At 37.0% G+C, this 20,336-nt stretch overlaps 1 protein-coding gene across 5 annotated transcripts in view; it reads left to right on the top strand.

Moving 5' to 3' along the window:
• Positions 1-20,336, top strand: part of LOC132097925 (cAMP-specific 3',5'-cyclic phosphodiesterase 4D-like) — a 105,695-nt gene that overhangs the window by 43,200 nt on the left and 42,159 nt on the right. The window contains exon 1 of one of the 5 annotated variants that reach the window (XM_059503929.1): positions 17,657-18,032. The exons of the other annotated variants lie outside the window; for them this stretch is intronic. Coding sequence (XP_059359912.1) covers positions 17,893-18,032 — 140 coding nt within the window. The 5' untranslated portion in view covers positions 17,657-17,892. Of the gene's footprint in view, positions 1-17,656; positions 18,033-20,336 lie in introns of those variants that run through there. 5 annotated transcript variants of the gene reach the window in all.

Here is a 20,336-nt window from a genome sequence, read left to right as displayed (position 1 = left end):
GAGCCATCATTCTGGAAAAGAGCTGTCTGTTAACATAAAGAGACAGAATCCACAATGAATTATTACCGCCAGGAAAGAGCCTTATTTTTAGACCCCACCATAGAGATGAATGTATTATGTATGAATCTTCAAGCCTGTAAGGTTACAATATTTATGACACCATGTGTTATCATAATTACTTATTACACTGATATCATGCAAAGCCTCATATCTGTAATACATGCTCTGTTTTGTTTTTGAGATTTTATACAGCTTAGGAAAAAATATAATTTTTCAAAAATAATAGTAGGCTGAGGGTGTGACATTGTTTAAGTGAACCATTTGCGTTGGTTTAGCACCAGATTCGCTAAAGGAATTATGCAGATCAGCTAATAGCGCAGATTTGCTTAGAATGTGTTTTGTAACCCATTTTCACAGTGCAAATCAAATCCTGCCGACTGGTTTGCAGTGCTAAGTTGTGAAAATGCTGGTAAATGTATGTATAATTATTTTTATGCTGTTGTTGATAACTGATAAAGGGCCAGTATTACAAATCTTTACAATTCTGCTTAAAATAAATAAACATGTAATCTAAAATCACTAGTGTCTTTATAAATTCAATATTATGGTTAAAATAATCCTTTACCAAAAAATATCTTACCCTCAGTCTATCTAAGATGTAGATTAGTTTGTTTCTTCATCAGAAGTGATTTGGAGAAATATAGCATTATAGCACTTGATCACTGATGGACGACTGCAGTTAATGGGTGCCATCAGAATGAGAGTTTGAAAAGCCCCATAATGATGAATTCATTACAAACAAGCAGCTTTTACTTCAAAAGACTCGAGTCTTGTGGATTATTGTGATGTTTTAATCAGCAGTTTAATGTTCATTCTGACGGCACCCATTCACTGCAGAAGAGCAAGTGATGTAATGCTACATTTCTCCAAATCTGTTTCTGTTCTAATATTTATTTTTTATTTCATTTGCAATAGCAAACAGTAATTGAGAGATGTTTAACAATTCATTAAAGTCATTTTAGATACAGGCCTTAATACAAGTACATTTTAAATTGTGCAAAGTGCATAGCAGATATTTTGTTTTGAGGTGTTTTATAGCTGGTACAGTAGCTTTGCAGAGTTTTAATCTTTAGTTTGAATATGTTATACCTTTGTTAATCATGCTGTGGTAAAAATATCTCCATAAAGGCCGTGATTCAGCATAGATCTGCATGCAGAGAACTGAGGTGCGAGGGTTCAGTGCACGAAAGATCAACAGATCGATAGTCAACAGCCGCTGAATGTTCCCCTTTGACAACGCTACCTTCTCAGCGAAGAGCGAGTCTCTCATCTGCCTCTTCAGCACTCACTTCTATGCAACGAGTGCACAGTTAGAGCCAGTCGCATTATTTAATCAGGACTGTGCTATTTGTGTGCTGTCGTTAATGCACCGGGTGGCGACCATAGTCTGTCAAAGCACTGGATGTAGACTGTTTTAATGGCTTTGCAGCTATATTGGGTATGCGGTGTCCCTTTCCCACCTCTGTTTTCTCCTTACACTTGACTGCATCTTTCTATCTTTTCCTGAACTTCCATTTCGCTCCTTGTTCAGTAATGCTTCCACACTGGCTCTGCTCTTGCGGTTTGATTTTTGTTATGTGTGATTTATTTCACGGTTAAAAACAGCATTTCGTGGCATGATGTTAATTACCCAAATTTGTATTTTTTGTCAAGGGAACCAAGGTGATGGTTGTAATTTCCAAAATGCTATAACTGCAAACATACGTAATCACTACATCACTCTGTTCTTTTTGGTGGCGCTAGGAATTCCACACTTCACCTTTGAATTTGGTTCTTAATCTAATTTTTGAGAGCAGATGAATGAGCAGTCATTCATCTGTGGAGCGAGTCGGTGATTAGGGCTGTCTGACAGAGGTGCTGATAGTGTCTGTGTGAGAGAGAGAGAAAGAAAGCCACTTACCACCTTTGCAGCCCATAAGCACTGTGCTAATTGTACCCGTTGCGCTGTATAATGTCGGTGTACACTTGGTGAAATCCCCTGACTGATGCTATTTCTGATCATTTGGAGCAGAAACGAGCCCCACGCACCTCCTTGGTTTAATAGCTGTGCTTAAGAGAGCACTGAATTGCTGACTGCTGAAGTTAGGAGATGGAATGGAATATTAGCAAATTGCTTACACTGCAAACGTTGCAATGCACTGTAAGGTATGTTACAATAAACATTTTGAACTGTAGAATACTTTACATCTTTACTTGCTAAATTTTGGGGGTGGAGTTTAGTTCATAGTTTTGTTATTATTTTTTTTTTGTTTTTTAATTCACTGTATTATGAATTTATACACCTCAGAATAATTTCATAAATACACTACAGTTCAAAAGTTATTATTTTTGTATCTTATTTATTTGTAATTTTTCTTATGCTCACCAAAACTATATTTATTTGATCAAAAATACTGTAAAACAGTAGTTGTGAAATATTATTAAAATTTAAAATAAATTTTTTTTTCATATATTTAAAAATGTATTTTATTTCTGTGATGGCAAAGCAGATTTTTAACTGAAGTCTTCAGTAATAAAAAAAACAATTTTTCAGGATATATATATATATATATATATATATATATATATATATATATATATATATATATATATATATATATATATATATATTAGCATTACATTTTTAATTGAATTCATTTAATATATTTTATTTTGTTTTTTCGTATGTTTATTAAGGTTTATACTCATGTTAATTAGTATCAAGGATGTTTTTGTTTAATACAGCAGGGATTATGGAGGATGAGTTTTTTTAAGACAGAAAGAGAGAAAGCTTTATACTTTCCAGCCATTTAAAGCACCTGTGTGCATGGAAGGAATCAATAATAAATCTCTTTCCACATCCCGCCCAGCCGAAGTTACAAAACAGCTTATTCACACTGGCCACAAGGATCTATGAGGCAAGCACTGAATAATTCATCAATCTCCTCGACTACCAGGGTCTTCCTCACAGCTAGTGCTCCAGCATGAGCTTGCATTATATGATACGCTTTTTTAATGTGTCCTGTTGATGCAGATTTTACATTTACCAAGCCTGCATCACGACTCAATTCCCCAGTGCATTTAGATGATGAGTAGAAACGATAGCATGTTACGACCCTTATAAATGTAAAAATAAATCAATAATTAATGGAAAACATAATTCAAATGCTAGCTTTTCCTTTGAAGCAGCTTGGTACCATAAGTTGATGAGGTGGCAGACAGCGAGCGCCGCATCAGCACGAATAACAATGAGCAAGTTGTTTTTTGGCCCCTTCTCCCAGACGCTGCCTGATCATGCACCCTATATCTTTATCTGTTTTCTCTCACATTAATTCTGCTCCTTCTGCTATTTATATCACTTCTGTTTTCATGGCTTTCCACAATTCTCCCTGTTTCTCCTGCCGTTGGCATTGGAGGTGGGAAACTCGATAAAGAGTCATTCAATGCGATTATAGCTAATGAATTGGAAAAATGGGACTGATGGACTGAGGTGAGATAAAGACTTATTGGTTGGCTGTTTGTGTAGCACCAGAGGGCTTGTTTACTGGGTGTTGAGCAGCGAACGTGGGTTTCCACATCTGTTTCTGACCAGAGTCACCCGTGAGGAGGAGGATACAGTGGTGTCACGGTGAAATGGGTTTGGATTTGCACAAAGGGATGATTTGAATAATGCGAATCAGCGCTGCGTGCCGGTAATTGTTAAACGCCTTGTGGGATAAATTCTGTCATGTCACTGTAGGACACAAAAAATAATTATAATTGCAGTCGTGATAAACAGCATAATAAATGTAGTCCTGGCTAAACATTTTCTCAGTAAGGGCCTTTGAAATATTAGAAATATCCCACCTCCACAGTATTGAAAACAGTCATTTCCTAAAGCCATTGCCGGATATTTTTTCTACTAAAATAGGCATCGGTTATACAGTATGTACCTTCCCTACACCCTTTAAAATTTTTATATAATTTAAACTTTTCCATATGTATTTTAAAGTTGTTCTTAAAAAAAATTAAAATGATATATATATGTGTGTGTATATATATATATATATATATATATATATATATATATATATATATATAAATAATAAAATAGTGTATAATAATATTAATAATATATTAATAATAAAAACTTATAGATTAGTTATATTTATAGATTTTTTAAAAAAGATTCTTTCTCTTCTTTGATTAGATTTTTTTCTTTTGATGTTAGGATGTATTACTTCTTTACTCATGTAACATTTTGACCCATGACATTTAAATGCCACCTGCGGTTCACCAAATCATCTCTCAGACCATTATCGGACATCTCTGTACACTTGCTTCCATTGTCGGCGCCAATATGCTGTGAGCACCCAAGTATCCATCAAGACGAGGTGAAGGTTAATTACATTGTGACAGTAATTACACAGTCCTGAGGACAGATAGCAGACGAGACATGATGACATCGATAGCCATGATATTATCTTCCTTTTCATTGCACTGGCTCTTTGAAGATTTCTCTCAATTTATTTCACCATCTCTCACCTTCTTTACACAGTGGGGTTTTGTTTTCACAACAGTAATAGAATTCAGGAATCATAAAAAAGCCAGTATAATGCCTTTGGGTGAGAATTGGAATTATGCAAATTAGTCTCTGGACGTGAGTAATTCATTAGCGCCTGCAATATAACAAAGATATTCGGCTGCTGCTTCTTTCAGGCACAGAAATTGGGTTATAACTTTTGCAGACAGGTTATGTTTCATATGATTTACTCAAGAGCTCATTTACATGTATTTCATTAACAACAGTACATTGTGCCTTGTTTCACATCTTGTGGCTGTCATTACAGGTTGAAACATACCTGGGTTTCCTGTGCATATGTCGATGTTGTTATTTTTATGAGTCATGTTGAACACCTATAATCAATTATAAGAACATTTTCCTGATCAGCAATTTCAAAATGTATTACGTTGTCAGTATTTAAATAAAGTAATTGTCATTCAGAGCAAGCTTCTTTCTATGTAAATTAGACTCATTTATGGATGGGAATCATGACAAATTAAATGCTTCTAGTTCCAATTCATCTTAACAATTAATGTACCTTTAAGATTCCAATGACTCTATTAATACAATCTTTAAGCAATGAATATTTAGAAAAAATAAATACTGTTCCATCGACAACTAATGAGATTATTTAAAAAATAAATCATTTTTAAAAACTATTCTTGCCAAAGTCTGATTTTTAATGACTTTTCACAGTTTTTTAGAAGCAGCATAAATCTAACCCAATGATTGGCCTTAACTATACATTAGAAAACAATACTAAACAAACAAAAAATGTGGTTTCAGTTATTTATTTTCATGAAATATTGACAAAATGTCTTATTTGCAACTTTAACTTCACACTGTCTTGAAAACAACCAGTCAGTAACTATGCTCCGGTTTATTTGGAAGCTGTAAGTGTTTGATTCACTAAAAAGAACTGACTCATTAGAGTAATTTGAGCTGTTTGAGTTTTTGATTCACCTAAAAAACTGAATAACCTGTACTCCATGTTTGAGAACTGGACTGAGTCATTGTTTCTTTTTTATTCACTAAAAAGGACCATTTCATAAGATTCATTGTTTTGTTGCACTGTTTGTTTTCGATTCACTTAAAAGGACCAGTTCATAAGATTCGTTTGTGAATCAGACTACCCTGGTTGCGCAACGTGTTGTTTGATTCGCTAAAAGGAACCAGTTCTTTAGAGTCATTGTTTTGTCTGTTTTGCACTGTAAATTAAACAGTGCTGTTGCAGCTCTGATGAATAAGTTGATGAGGAATATGATGATGTGTGTAGTTTCTAGCAATATGTTGGTAAGTAAAGGTTGTTCTTCTCTTAGGACCTTTACTGAAACCATGCAGTTGTTTATAGACTCCTATGAATCTGTAAAACCTGAACTAATAGTCTAATAGATCACCCTGCGGTCATGATGCTTTTAAGGGCCTAAGTTTATGAAGTGCTTTTGTTTTAAGACCTCAGGTGCTGCTATGTGACTCTTTCCTGGTGGCCCTCTTTGTTAAAATGAAATGTGTAAAGCAGCAGTGAAAGGGGGAGAAAGATCCCACTGTAGAGAGATAAAATAAACTTCAGACAGCAAGATAAGGACCGCTGGCGCAATGCAGAAAGTCTATTTTGGGGGCTGGGAGAAGGACTAGTGTGAGCAGCCCCAGTCATAACATCTCCATCTCTCACTCTTCAGTGATCACGCCCAATGCAATACCAGCATGCATTTCATTTAGCTCTCGCTGTCAGTAAGTGCACTGAATTAACAAGTGAATGAAGTGGAAATGGTGGAGATTGATAATGGTCACAGATCATGAGTAAAAAAAAGGAAAGAAGCTATTGCATAATGCACTATAACCAGGTTGCAGTTCAGTGGTGCATCTATAAATTTATGCTCTGTGGATTTTTAACACTAAAAGCTTTTATCCTAACGGATGTTATGCAACAAAGAGTAAAAAATGTGACTTATGTGATATGTGGCATACCTGATGCAAATGCATTTGAAGAAAAGAACGGGCAGTTGATTTTAAGCAGTTTTATAAATCACCATCTGATAGATATATTATAGCAGATTGTAGCTAAAGCAGTGGTGGATTGTGATCTGATAATGGTTGTAGGGCTTTAATGATAGGGCCATGAACTGCTGGAGAAAGAAAGAGATGAAACTAACAATTTTATCATGCATAATTAGGAGAAAACAATAAATAAGATAATAAAGATATAAATGTTTGTGCATACCAACTTGTGTTTTGTGATGAATTATGCAAAGAGCAAAATCATCCATAAACACATCATTGATGTACAGTATTTATGCGATAAGCTGTGCATTTAGTATATTCAGGAGCATTAAGTTTGTTTCACATGATAGGCTGTAAAATCACACTTTGGCAGGGGTGCAGATGGGATTTTTTAACTGGGGGGGACCAAGCTGTCCAGCAGTCAAATTTTCAGAAAGTCCAGCAGTCCAGAAAAATCGACAGCTCAGACATAGACTATTTTTTTGTAACTTAATTCAAAAAAGCTAACTTTCTTATATTCTAGATTCATTGCACACAAACTGAAATATTTCAATAGTTTTAATTCTGATGGCTATGAATTACAGCTTAAGAAAATTAAAAATTCAGTATCTCAAAAATTTGAATATTTTATTTTGAGCTTGATTAGTTTGATTAATTTTGAGTATAAATACAGGGTACCTCCTGGGATAGTTTAGAACATGCAACCACAATTATAGAAAAGACTGACTTCACATTTGTCCAAGAGACAATCATCAACACCCTCCTCAAGGAGTGTCAGCCACAGAAGGTCTCTGCTGAAAGGGCTGCTGTTCACAGAGTGCTGTATCAAAATATATTCATAGAAAGTTGTCTGGAAGTAAAAGGTGTGGTAGGAAAAGGTGCACAAGCAACAGGGATGACCACCACCTTGGGGAAGATTATCAGGAAAAGCCGATTCAAGAACTTGGGAAAGTGTCACAAGGAGTGGACTGAAGCCGGAGTCAGTGCATCAAGAGTCACCACACTCAGATGTCTTCAGGTAAAGAGCTACAGCTGTCACATTCCTAGAACAAAGCCACTCCTGAACTAAAGAATAACATCTGAAGCATTTCACCTGGGGTGAGGAGTAAAAGAACTGGACTGTTGCTCAGTGGTCCACAGTCCTCTTTTCAGATGAAAGTAAATTTAGCATTTCATATGGAAATCAACGTCTGGAGGAAGACTGGAGAGGCACAGAATCCAAAGCCCAGTGTGAGGTTTCTGATGTCAGAGATGATTTGGGTGGCGTGACATCTGCTGATGTTGCTCCATTGTGTTTTATCAAGTCCAGAGACAATGCAGCCATCTACCAGGAGATTTTGGGAGCACTTCCATCTTCTATCTGCTGACAAGCTTTATGGAGATGCTGATTTCATCTTCCAGCAGGACGTTAGTACCTGCCCACAGTGACACAACCACTTCCAAGTGGTTTGGTGACCATGAGACTACTGTGCTTGATTGGCCAGCCAGCTCACCTGACCTGAAGCTCACAGAGAATCTATGGGGTATTGTGAAGAGGAAGATAAGTAACATCTGACAAACAATACAGAGGAGCTGAAGGCCGCAATCAAAGCAACCTGGGCTTCAGTAACACTTCAGCAGTGACACAGGCTGATTGCCTTCATGCCACGCCGCATTGAAGCCCAGGTTGTATTTGAGTATTGAGGGCATATTTAAACCTACTTTGCATTTTAATTTTTCTTTTTCTTTCAAAGTTTCCTACTTTTAATTTTTCTAAGCTGGAAGTCACCATCAGAATTAAAACAAAAAACTCTTGAAATATTTCAGTCTGTGTGCAATGAATTTAGAATATAAGAAAGTTTGCTTTTTTGAATTAAATTACAAAAAATATAGAACTTTTCCATGACATTCAAATTTTTGGAGATGCACCTGTACAAGATCACTATGGTTACCGCTACAGGCACAATTGAGGCAGCTACCAGCTCCTCATAGGACCCCGGGGTCAGGATTCATAGCACACACACACAGAGAACATAAACATCAGTGGCAGCACCATTGTCATGTGTTTGACAACAGAACAGCATGTAGTGAGAAGGTGGGTACAAAATAATGGTTCGATTATTATTGTGCTTCAGCCTACATCTGCCCTGACCCGATTCTTTGGCACCAAAACAAACACACCCATACCCCAGCAGGACCTGCTACGGTGGCCGAGAGAGCTAAACGTGCTGCAAATGACAAAAATCCCTGCAAATTATGAAAACATCTTCATCAGTTTGACAACACGTGCTGTAAATACTCACAATACAAACAAATAAAGAAATTTAATATTTAAGGGAACCGTAAAGTGACAAACAAGGCTGGGACATTATTTATCAATGTTTGCTCTGAAAAGATCTTCGTTTATTTTAACAATCCTGGTCATAGATTCCTTAGCTTTTTTTTTTTTTTTAAATGGATATTATTAGCCTAAATAAGCTGACTAAATACACAATTACTGTAACTGTGAAAGGTTATGTAAGCTGGCTAACTTTTACAATTTACCTTACAAAAACTAAACATAGCCTATGGTTTTACTATTGAAATGAATGAATTAATAAATACATTTAATATATAAAAAAAGCAAACAAAAAAAATTGTTACTCTAATCATTAACAAATTAACCATGGATTTACTACTCTAACCATAGTTTAACCATGGTATTTGTACAACTATGGTTATACAAATGGTAAAAAAAACCTTGTTTAAATTTTCTTTTTGTTGGGGTAATTTTGTTTGTGTTGAGTATTTGCAGAGCATTTCTGTATTTGTGTTGTGAGTATTTGCAGCACGTTTACTGTCAAACTGATGAAGATGTTTTCTTAATTTGCTGGTGCTTTTTCTATTTGAACCGTTTTGTGAAGTTGCAGCGCGTTGAGCTCTCTCGGCCACCGTGCTTTGCCCCTATTTTCTATCTTCACCCCACACGTACATATGCAACCATGGCAATGACGATCGCGGAAACAAGCGAAGATGATACACAAGCATATTCAAACAAAAGCCAACATGGATAAGCATACATGCCAACCCTCCCTAATTTTCCGGGAGACTCCCGAATTTCAAAGCCCCTCCCGAAAATCTCCCGGACCAACCTTTCTCCCGAATTTCTCCCGATTTCCACCCGGACAACAATATTGCTACACCATCCGTCACTGGGCGCCGTTTTAGACCAAACGCTTGCGCTCCCATGGCGTCTGTCGTTGCTATGCAACCAAACTGCGCTCTCCATGATGAAGACGAAGAAGTATCAGCATGGGCGAGGCTAGCCCCTTTTTAGGGGTGCTGAAGCACCCCTAAAAAGGAGCTCAGCACCCCTAAAACTTGGAGTGAGAAATGTTGTTATTCTAAAAGTTTTGTTCGTCTTTTACACGGTCAAATAATGTCCAAAACATACTCCGTAGTTTGTGGGTGTTAATGAGGAAAATGAAAACATCCCCGCATAGCAAATGGTGTCATCCTCTTCTCTTCTTCTACTTCTCCTCTGTACCTGCACCGCTCAGCACGACCGTCATCCAGCGCGAAACACACGCAGAGTGAGAACCCGTGATGTAGTGTTGTGATCGGTTATGATGCAACTAAGTTCCGAAACCATATCGGTGAATACTGGAGTCAGTATCCTGAATCACCATGGTGGTTCTATACATCTATAATCTATGGTACATCTATAATAAGTGTTTATTTTCTGACTATTTTAGTCCGGCGGGTCGCCGCCGCTGTGGAGTAGCACAGGACCTGGGTGACTCGTCCATAGTCATAAACGGAGAGAAGTAACGCCGGTTACAATGTTCTTCCGCAAGACGCATGCAGTTCTGTTATTAACTGCTAGAGCGTGAAACAAAAACAGAAGCGCGACAAATAAACTGCGTACCTGTGTAGTGCGTACGTGTGTCTCTGTTGTTAAAGTTTATCGTTAATTTAATACTCGGGAGTCATGTAAACATGACGTCACGTGCGTCTTTTCTCGTCAGTCGTCATGGAAACATGAAGCCCTGGCGTTTTGAGTGAAAACAAACGACGTATCACTGAAAACACTCACTGTGGCTTTTTAAAAGAATTGTTATTAATTCCTAGATTTATATCTGTTATTTTTCAGTTGTGGCTGACTATCAAACTAGACAATAAAAGAAAGTTTTATGTTTTTCTTTTGCTGTATTTATTCATTCATCACACACAGGATTTAACCTGAACCAGGCTTAACTCCTGAACTCCTAGCATTACTCTCTCTCTCTCTCTCTCTCTCTCTCTCTCTCTCTCTCTCTCTCTCTCTCTCTGTGTGTGTGTGTGTGGCAGTGAGCAATGGACATACGACAATTCTTTAAAAGAAAAAAGACAGATTCAGGTGAGAGACGAGACAGTCCATAATGACCTCTGTCTTGTTTTTTTTTTCTTCTGCTGAAAAGAGTTAAGTTAAAGTAACAGATAATGCAAACCCGCTGCTGTTGTATCAAATTACTTATCAAGTCAATGGTCCCCTGCTTTTATTTTTTATTTATTTATTTCAAACTCACAAGCTTCTCTTGTGAAAGGAATTTGTCATTTAAAAAAGTTTCTAAGCCCAATAATAATAATAATAAAGACATTTAAAATGACTCTTGATATGAAGCTTGTTTTATTATTATTTATTGATGACATATTGGTTTATGAAAGTTCAGACAGGCGTGCATCCAGATATGTTAGAGATGGCCATTTGTAAATAATTTACAGAAGATGAATTACATTTTGTTGTCCAAGTACCTGTTACTTTGTTCAATGACAATAAAGTTGAATCTAATGTAACCAATCTGATGACTGTTGATACAAAAGGAGGCACATGGAGTTAACGGTCAGGAAAACCAGCTGAGTGAAGAAGGTTTTGTGTTTGTTACAGGGGGCTGTCTGTGTGAACTCTTACAATTAAGCTGTTGTTTTGAAAAGGTCTCAAAAAAATAAAATTTTTTGGAGTTAGTTGAATCAATGTTAAAATTATAAAGTTATTTTTCAATAGACATATTTTTTGTTTTCGTATGAAAAGAGGGTGGGTGGAGGCATTGGGGCTCATTGGGTGCTCAGCACCCCTAAAGCTCTGACCCTAGAATCGCCCCTGAGTATCAGCAAAGGATTAATTGATTTCTAGCCTCACCTCGGCTCGCATTAGCTTTACTACTAGATATATTTCTGGAGATGAGAAGGAAAAACCCGCCTGGAAAAAGTAGAGCACCACGTTGCTTCCATTATGAGCGTGCTCACCGCGGCCGCGCACCTACGGTTGAAATAACGACCTTGAGCGCGAAAAAGATGCGATATGTGAACGGCCCCTAGAAGCAGACGTCTGAAATGAAAGGCAAGAACAGCTATTTATTTAGCTTTAGACTGTTACATGAAAAGTTAAAAATGAAATGTCATAATTATAATGTTTTGAGAGTTTACTTATGTAATTGTTGCATTAGGCTATGAATTAATAAATGTTTATTGATAAGATCTAGCTATTTCATATCTCTTCATTTACAGTAGCTAACAAATTAGAGTCTAACCTCCTGAGGAGAGGCCTTAAGGAATTGAATTTGTCAAATAAATGAGTTACATTTTTCTTTGCGTTTGTGTATGTGATATTATATATGACGACACATCGTTTGTGTATGTGATATATATGACGACACACAACCCCCCCCCCCCCCCGTCCTTTTTAATATCTCCCTAATTCTGAGGTCTCAAGGTTGGCAAGTATGTGGATAAGTTGTGTGAAACAACGCAAAATCAACGTTACTCACCTATCAAAAAGAAACCTCAGCGTCCGATTCGAGCCCTTCCCAATCCTTGAGTTTCTCTCCACCGCTGGAAAGCTGCCCCGATATTTACGTGGGTCCTGCCTAGGGATGCACCGAATATTCGGCCACCGAAAATTTTCGGCCGAAAATGGCCAAAAAGTGCATTTTCGGTTTTCGGCCGAAACACTTTTATTACCGAAACAACACGGCCGAAATGTTATGATGACGCAAACAGAAACCGCGACCTGCACGTGCACCTGCATAGCGCAGACCACGAGCTCCCCGCGTCATTCACTTCACACCAGTGGGTCTTAATAGAGAACATTCTCTCTATTCTTATTCCTTTATTCGCAGCACTAAAGCGTCTCCTAACAAAGAGATTGAGACGGACCACGAAGTGAAAACAAAGAAAAGTACAGTCTTATAGAGTCTGTTAGCACACGTCTCACTGAGATCTTTTCGGATCCTCCGCACTTCATCGCGAATGTGCTTGATCCGCGTTATAAAGACCATTACTTGGACGCGGAAATATGGCAGAGCACACGAGAAATGCTCCAGGCCGCGCTGGATGCGGAGAACCCGCGTGGAGACGGAGAAGCGCCAAGCGCAGGAGACTGAGATCAGAGCGCAAAAAAAAAAAGACTCGTCTCTGCATATATAATACACACACATATACATATACATGCATAATATCAGATTGTAGCCATATTTCTGCTAGATTTTTTGCTAGATTTCTGCTTTAATTTGATAAAAATGTATATTTATGCCCTGGCCCTATTTAAATACACTCTCTCAAATATTTCTCAAATGTCAGGCAGATGACAAGCTCAACTGCTCAACAGCTAGATGGTTATCTGTCTGAAGTCCCCATCCCCAGAAGTGATAACAGTCTTGCCTACTGGAGAAGTAATGCACTTTCTAGTACTACAGAGAAAAATTTCAAATGCTCTTCACCTAAATGCACTTTTTATGAGAGAACAGTTAATTTTAAAACCTTTCTGCAGGCCAGTAGGCCTGTACATTATTATTTAATATACAGATGAGTGGGATTAAATTTTAGTTTGAATTTTATTTTATACTGTGCATTGTTGCAATGTGCTTAATAAATATTTGCATAATTTGTAATTATGCATTTTTATGTTTTTTTATAATTTATGTAATTGTAATTATCTTTGAAACTTTAATATTAATTTATGCAATTGCAATGTTTTAATTTTAGTAAAGTTAGTACACGGTCATAGCAATAAATGCAATGGTACTAATAATTGGGATAATTTCTTTCGGTTTCGGTTTTCGGCCTTGGTTTTCTCTTTTTCGGTTTTCGGTTTCGGCCAAGAATTTTCATTTCGGTGCATCCCTTGTCCTGCCTCTTGCCTGATTGTAAACCCTCTTTTTTATCTGCCATCTCTCTCAATCTGTAGTCGATCTGCTAATATGCTCATTTTGAATAAAAGCATCTGCTAAATGTAATATGCGTCCTGTGTGCACTCAAATTGAGTGCTCTCTTCTCGCTATCAGGACAAGACACGCCCCCTTACCGCTGATTGGCTACAAGTGTGTTTTGGGACTCACTCAGACACTGCGGTCAAAAGTGTGTTTTCAAAAATCGTTTAGTACACATTTAAGGAGCGGCAGGCCGGGTCGCTTCTACTTAGACTAATGTAAATAGCGGAAACTCAGATTAATCCTCTGTTTACCAATAGAGCCTTTCATTGAGACACTGAGGGGGACGGATCTGGTTACTATGAATCTGGGGGGTTCATGTCCCCTCCGTCCCTAGTGCCATCTGCGCTCCTGCACTTTGGCTATTGTTTATGCATTAGCAAAATTGTCAGATTTCCAATTCAGATGTTTATTGTTATGGTTCAGGAGTTGCTTATTGTTGGGTCTATGCCGTTCATGGTAATGTTTTAAGGGTTTTTGTTTGCTTTTGTACATTGAACAATATACACTTTGTTAAATCAGTTGAGAACTACTGTGTTAAAACAAGTGTGTAGGTTTTTGGTAGATAAATCCTACAATGCCTTCATTGTACAATAGCAAATAAGCTATTTTGTGACAAGTATCAAAGAGCTCCACTGCTGAATATAATTGAAACTTTCTTTCACAAAGAAAGAAACTCTCTCTTCAATTCTGTATTCTAATTTACTTCCAGGAGACTTTTTAAAATTCTCTTCTATGCCTGTTTCCTGTCAGTTGTAGCTTATGTTGACAGATTACTTTGTTCGATCATGTGATATCGAACTGCATGATATGGAACATTTAAAAAGGTTTTTTTTTTTTGACAAATCGATACTTTAATATTCAAAATAGATTAAGTTGATCAAAATTTACAGTAAATACTTTTACAAAATAATTCTATCTTAAATACATGCTGTCTTTTGAATATTTTTCAGAATCAAAGGATCAATACAAAATTATCAGTTTCCACACACACAAAAAAGCAGCACAACAATAGTTTTTAATGTTGATGATAATAAGATATATTACTTGAGCACTAAATCAGCATATCAGAATGAATTCTGAATGATCATGTAATACTGAAGACTGGAGTAATACTGCTGAAAATTCAGCTTGGCCATCATAGGAGTAAATTACATTTTTAAATATATTAAAATAGAAAAGGTATTTTAAACTGCAGTTATATTTCACAATATTACTCTTTTTAGGGCATCTTTTATTTATAGAGCAGATCATATGGTATTTTGAAGTGTCCCTTGGAGTCCCTTACAACAGGTTTAAATGCATCTAAGGTCAAAAAACATTGTAATTTTCTCAGAATATACATTTAATATTAAAGTCATTTGACAATGATTTTGAAACGATTTGATCCAAGCAAGTTCGGAGTAAACCCCTCCCTTCCATAAGCTTACTCTGCTCTGATTGGTCAGCTGGCCAAGCCTGTTGTGATTGGCACAGAGAGGAGTCCTTGAGCCAGCTAGCGAGTGCTACCACTGACAAATTACCTTTACATAAAACTATATAGTGCTCCAATCCATTCTTATAATAATGACATAAAATACAAAAACCAAGTCCAAATAAAGAAGATTAGAACCCAACAAAGATTAGAGAAGCAGTCCTTGGTGACATGCATGCAACAAAAGGTTCGGATTGTATTTCTGTGGTATCCTTGAACACAGTGTCTTCTCAACATGATTCAAACAAAACTAGCGGAAGTCTTTGTGGGCTGGTAAAACTGTTTGTATTTCGCGGACAGGTGGGATTATGCAAATGTGACGACTCGTTAAAGGCCATTCAGAACTGACTTTCTCTTTTGAGAGAAAGTATCTTTATTTATCATGCACTTTTTTGATTAACAACTTTGCAGATTATTTTCATTTAAGGATAGCTATGTTATAAACTGCAAAAGTAATATTATTAAAAAACCCACATGACAATCCAACCCGGGTGTGCATATGAGAATTCTTACAGACTCCAAAATTTCGAGAATCATTTGTTGGCAGGTGCCAGTTTTTGTAATATTTTGATATTTAGATTATATGAAAAAAGTATAAAATAGGTATGATGAGATGGCTGCTATTGTGTCTCTGTGGATATATGTGACCCTGGACCACAAAACCAGTCATAAGAGTAGTTTTATTTTTTTTATTAAAATTTATACAAGCTGAATAAATAAGCTTTCCATTGGTATGGTTTGTTATGATAGGACAATATTTGGCCGAGATACAACTATTTGAAAATCTGGAATCTGAGGGTGCAAAAAAATCTAAATATTGAGAAAATTGCCTTAATGAAGTTCTTAGCAAGACAGATTACTAAACAAAAATTAAGCTTTGATATATTTACAGTAGGTAATTTTAAAAAATATCTTCATGCAACATGATGGAACATGGAATTCTGTCATCATTTACTCCTGTATGAGTTGCTTTCTTATGCTGAACATAAAAATATATTTTGAAGATTCCTGGTAATCAAACAGTTGGTGGTTCCCATTGACTTCCATAGTATTTAGTTTCCTACTATGGAACTCAATGGGAACCAACAACTGTTTGATTACCAGCAATCTTCAAAATATCTTCTCAACTCAGCTCATACAGGTTTGGAATGACATAATGGTGAGTAAATGATGACAGAATTTAAATTTTTGGGTTAATTATCCCTTTAATAACCTAATGATTTTTGCCTTAAAATAAAAATAAACATTTTGACCCATATTTGCTCTGGCTAAAAACATGTCACATATGATAAAAAGAGAGAAATTGTCTTGTCACCGTACCCCAGTGCAGCATCCCAAGGTCTTCTCTCTTTCTCTTTCAGTTTGAGGTGTCATTTGTTGTGTTAAAAAGCTAAAGAGTCCAGCTTTCACTGACCGAATCGATAGGCTTTAGCTGCTGGAACGAAGAGGGCAGCAGGAGCTCTCGTCATGGGGTCGAAGAGGATGACCACATGCCGACAGGGAAGTAGATCTGCACATGAACAGTAGTTTCACCCAGGCCTGCAATGTGTTTTCCTCCCACACAAACACACACTCATACAACAGGGATGTTTTGTTCAAGAGAGACATTGCCTCCACAATGAACACCAGACGGATTAACAAAACAAAAATGTTTTAAATATATGAGCAGGAGCATATGTGTGAAAGTGAGGGGTATCTATGAAATACTTTTTTTGTCGACTGGCCGGACTTTTTTTTTTTTTTTTTAATGATTCACACAAAAACCATTTACTTGCACTAATGCCATTGCAAAACCTGATTTTCTTCTGTCGTAAGATATCTTGAATGTCAGTGGGGTCTAAAACAACATAGTACCCCACTGACTTTAATTTTATGGACCAAAAAGCAAAATAAAGGTTTCTTATTGGCATCTATGGTTCCATGAAGAACCTTTAAACATTTGTGGGAAAGCACAAAAGGTTCTTTAGATTCTTATAAATATTGTTGTTTTGGAACTGTTTGTTGAAAGGTTCTTCTATGGCATCACTGCAAAAATCGTCTTTTAGAAACCTACTATGTGTAGAAATTGCCCTTACTTTTAAGAAGTTGCATGTACCCCTGAGGTACATGAATCACTCACATAAAACACCAGGAAAACAAAAACAGACTTTAATGTTCAGGAAAAAGGTGGATAAAGCTGATGTGATTGAAACACTGTAGGACTTAGGGCGTTATATACTTGCTGAACTCTAGCGCCCTGCTCTTTGTGATCCGAGAGGAAATATATCACTGGCAACAGGAAAAAACAAAGATTTGATATCGTCACGTGGATAGGAAGGAGGAATGTGGTCAAGCGTTTTCCATATAAACACAACGAACATCAGTTGGGACGGCTGCTCTATCTAGACGTTACGCAATCCACTGTAAATTTTAGAGGGGTTTCAATTGTCTTCTCTTAAAGGCTTAATAGAGTAGCTTGATTACTGATTTTGTAACAGGTTATGGGTTTTTTTTCTTCATCAACATTAAACTATGGCAAAGTAACAGTGGATTAAACCAAACCAGACTCCACATGGCATGATGGCAGGAAGAAGACATTATGGACACGGACACCACTTAAACCCACAGTAGTCACATAGTCTTTTCTCTCAATGAGAAGGATTCATGAAGAGCTTGTTGAGAAACTCTTGAAAATCTGTCGTTCAATGAAGTCCAGCCGCAATCACAGGGTTCGAGAGGGGAGAATGATATGCTTGAGCAGCCTTCCTCTCCGAAGGCATTCCTGGATATGGTGAGACTTTCCTTTAGCATGTAATGTGTGTTGGTGTTTTTGGTTAGGCAGCGTCCACAACACAACAGTGCGTCAAAGAACATCCAGCACTTTTTACGTGCTCATTGTTTTGGTTGTGTTGTACTGTATGTGATTGAGAGCACATGTCTGTTTGGGTGTGTATGTGTGTCAGTTGTGTGAATTGATGCTTAGTCACAGGTTGCCGGGCTCTCATCTGCCAGCTTGCCATTCAGGGTAAATTTACTGTTAAATGGTGGTCTCATTTCCTGCGGCTTCATCCAGCATTAAACGCCTGAGCAGGTTCACAGATGAGGGTATATATCAAAAGCAGATTAGCAAGGGAGGCTGTTATAATTTCATCAGAGCAGTTTGTGTTTGTAAGCCTATCAGAGCAGAACTTCTATAAAAACCTTGTAAAATAAAAGTATGATTTTACTTAGTTCATTTCTAGCTCATACTCTTAAGGATGAGATGCACTGTTTATATTTGAATAATTTTATTTGCTATTGTATTTGTATATAATATAATTCATGTAGTACTAAAATAATGTATTTTCATACACACAAATACATACAAATAGAAAAAATAGATCTATCTGACTGTTTAAAATGCAGTAAAACAGTAGTATTGTGAAATATTGTTTCATATTTTAAAATGTAATCTATTCCTGTGTGTTCAGTGTCACTTGATTTTTCAGAAATCATTCTGATATGCTGATTTGGTGCTCAACAAGTTTTTCGTTTTTCCACTTTAAAAAAATCTCTCTCCACATGAAAACGCAAATGCATGCTGTGATGTACTGTCAAGGGCATGGCAAGCCAACAGCTGGCAATATAATCTCAAATGTAAAGTCATGGTGGCTAATCAGAAGCCTGAAAAAGTTTCCAGTAGGCAGAGATAACGATGTCACAAGCCAAAAACTTTTCGCTGTCTACATGACAACACTGCAACTGGAGTTTTTGAAAAACTTGACCTGGTGCTATGTTTGCGTGTGGACGAACAGTAAACCACATAGAAAAAGATGCGGTATTACAAATAACCACGTTCGTGTGGACAGGGCCTTAGTGCTTATGTATAACTTATTAATTCTGTTTTTCTGATTAATCTGTATTATTACACAGTCTGTATTTCTACATGCAAATTAGCATACAGATTTTAAAATAGTACTGTTAGTATTTACTAAAGACGCGCAGAGAAGAATTAGCGCTGAAAAGGTGTGGACAGTTATTTTTGCGCCTGACCTTATTGAATATGTATTTGTGGAATTTCCCTTTGCAAAATTTATGCGAGGAGATTATTAAATTGAATCACGCAGATTTACTACCGTTTGAAGAGATTAATTATTTGTGCCATTTTTTTAAATCCCCAAAAAGTATGTTTAATGTTTAAATTTGCGCTGCTCTTGGTAGATTGCGCTGGTCATTATGGAAGTGATCTGACTGCGTCTGTGTTCTTTAATGTGCGCATTGTCAGTAAATTACATGGAAAATTTTCCCCTCCCATCGCCACTTTTATGGAATTGTGCTCTAACACTAATTTGCCCTGTTTAGTAAAACTGGCCCAAAATGAACAAATCTTTATGATACTTTAATATTTCTTTTTTGGTCTTATTTAAAACAAATCCTTTAACAATTTGTAATTTTGCAAAAATTATTTGAAATAGTCAGCATTATGCGATCTATTGTGATGTTAATTAAATGGATTTTGTTTTTTAAAAGCTTTCTCGTGATGAACATGAAAAACAAGTATTTAGAAAATGGCACTGGTTTCTTTTCTATCATGAAATTATGAATGCTTTACAGCAGCCCTCTCTTCTATCAAACACAGGGACATTTTTTTTTCCTGATTTACTGCAGGCCCATCACGTAATCCCTGACCGTGGACTTGCCAAGGCGCTGATTTTCCCTGGAAATACAGGCGCTTGTGTAGCACTTCTCATCCCTTTAGCTCAGCGGAGAGGCTTGGCTGATAGATGCTTTATTGAATCTGCCGCTGGGCTCCTTGACAACAGTTAGGAACGAGTGGGTGTCTCGCTATTAGTTCACAATAAGAACACAGTGTCAGCACAGTCAGCGGGCGGCAGTTAGCCTCGTCCGTGTTTCCAACCCTGTTGATGCAGGAAGAATAGTGCCTGAAGCGGCTAGCATCTTTAGCGGCCCACCATCGCTAACCCGATTCGTCGCTGCCATCATATTTCCTGTGTGTTTCAAAACATCTCTCATGTCAGTGTGTGGGCTGCCGCATTTCATACATGGATAGTCAGTCTTACACAATCTGTTTGTGCAGTTGATGATAGCTTATCGC

Source organism: Carassius carassius, chromosome 21 (assembly GCF_963082965.1).
Source record: "Carassius carassius chromosome 21, fCarCar2.1, whole genome shotgun sequence".
NCBI classification, from domain to species: Eukaryota; Metazoa; Chordata; class Actinopteri; order Cypriniformes; family Cyprinidae; genus Carassius; species Carassius carassius.
This window is presented reverse-complemented; position numbering and strand designations above follow the sequence as displayed.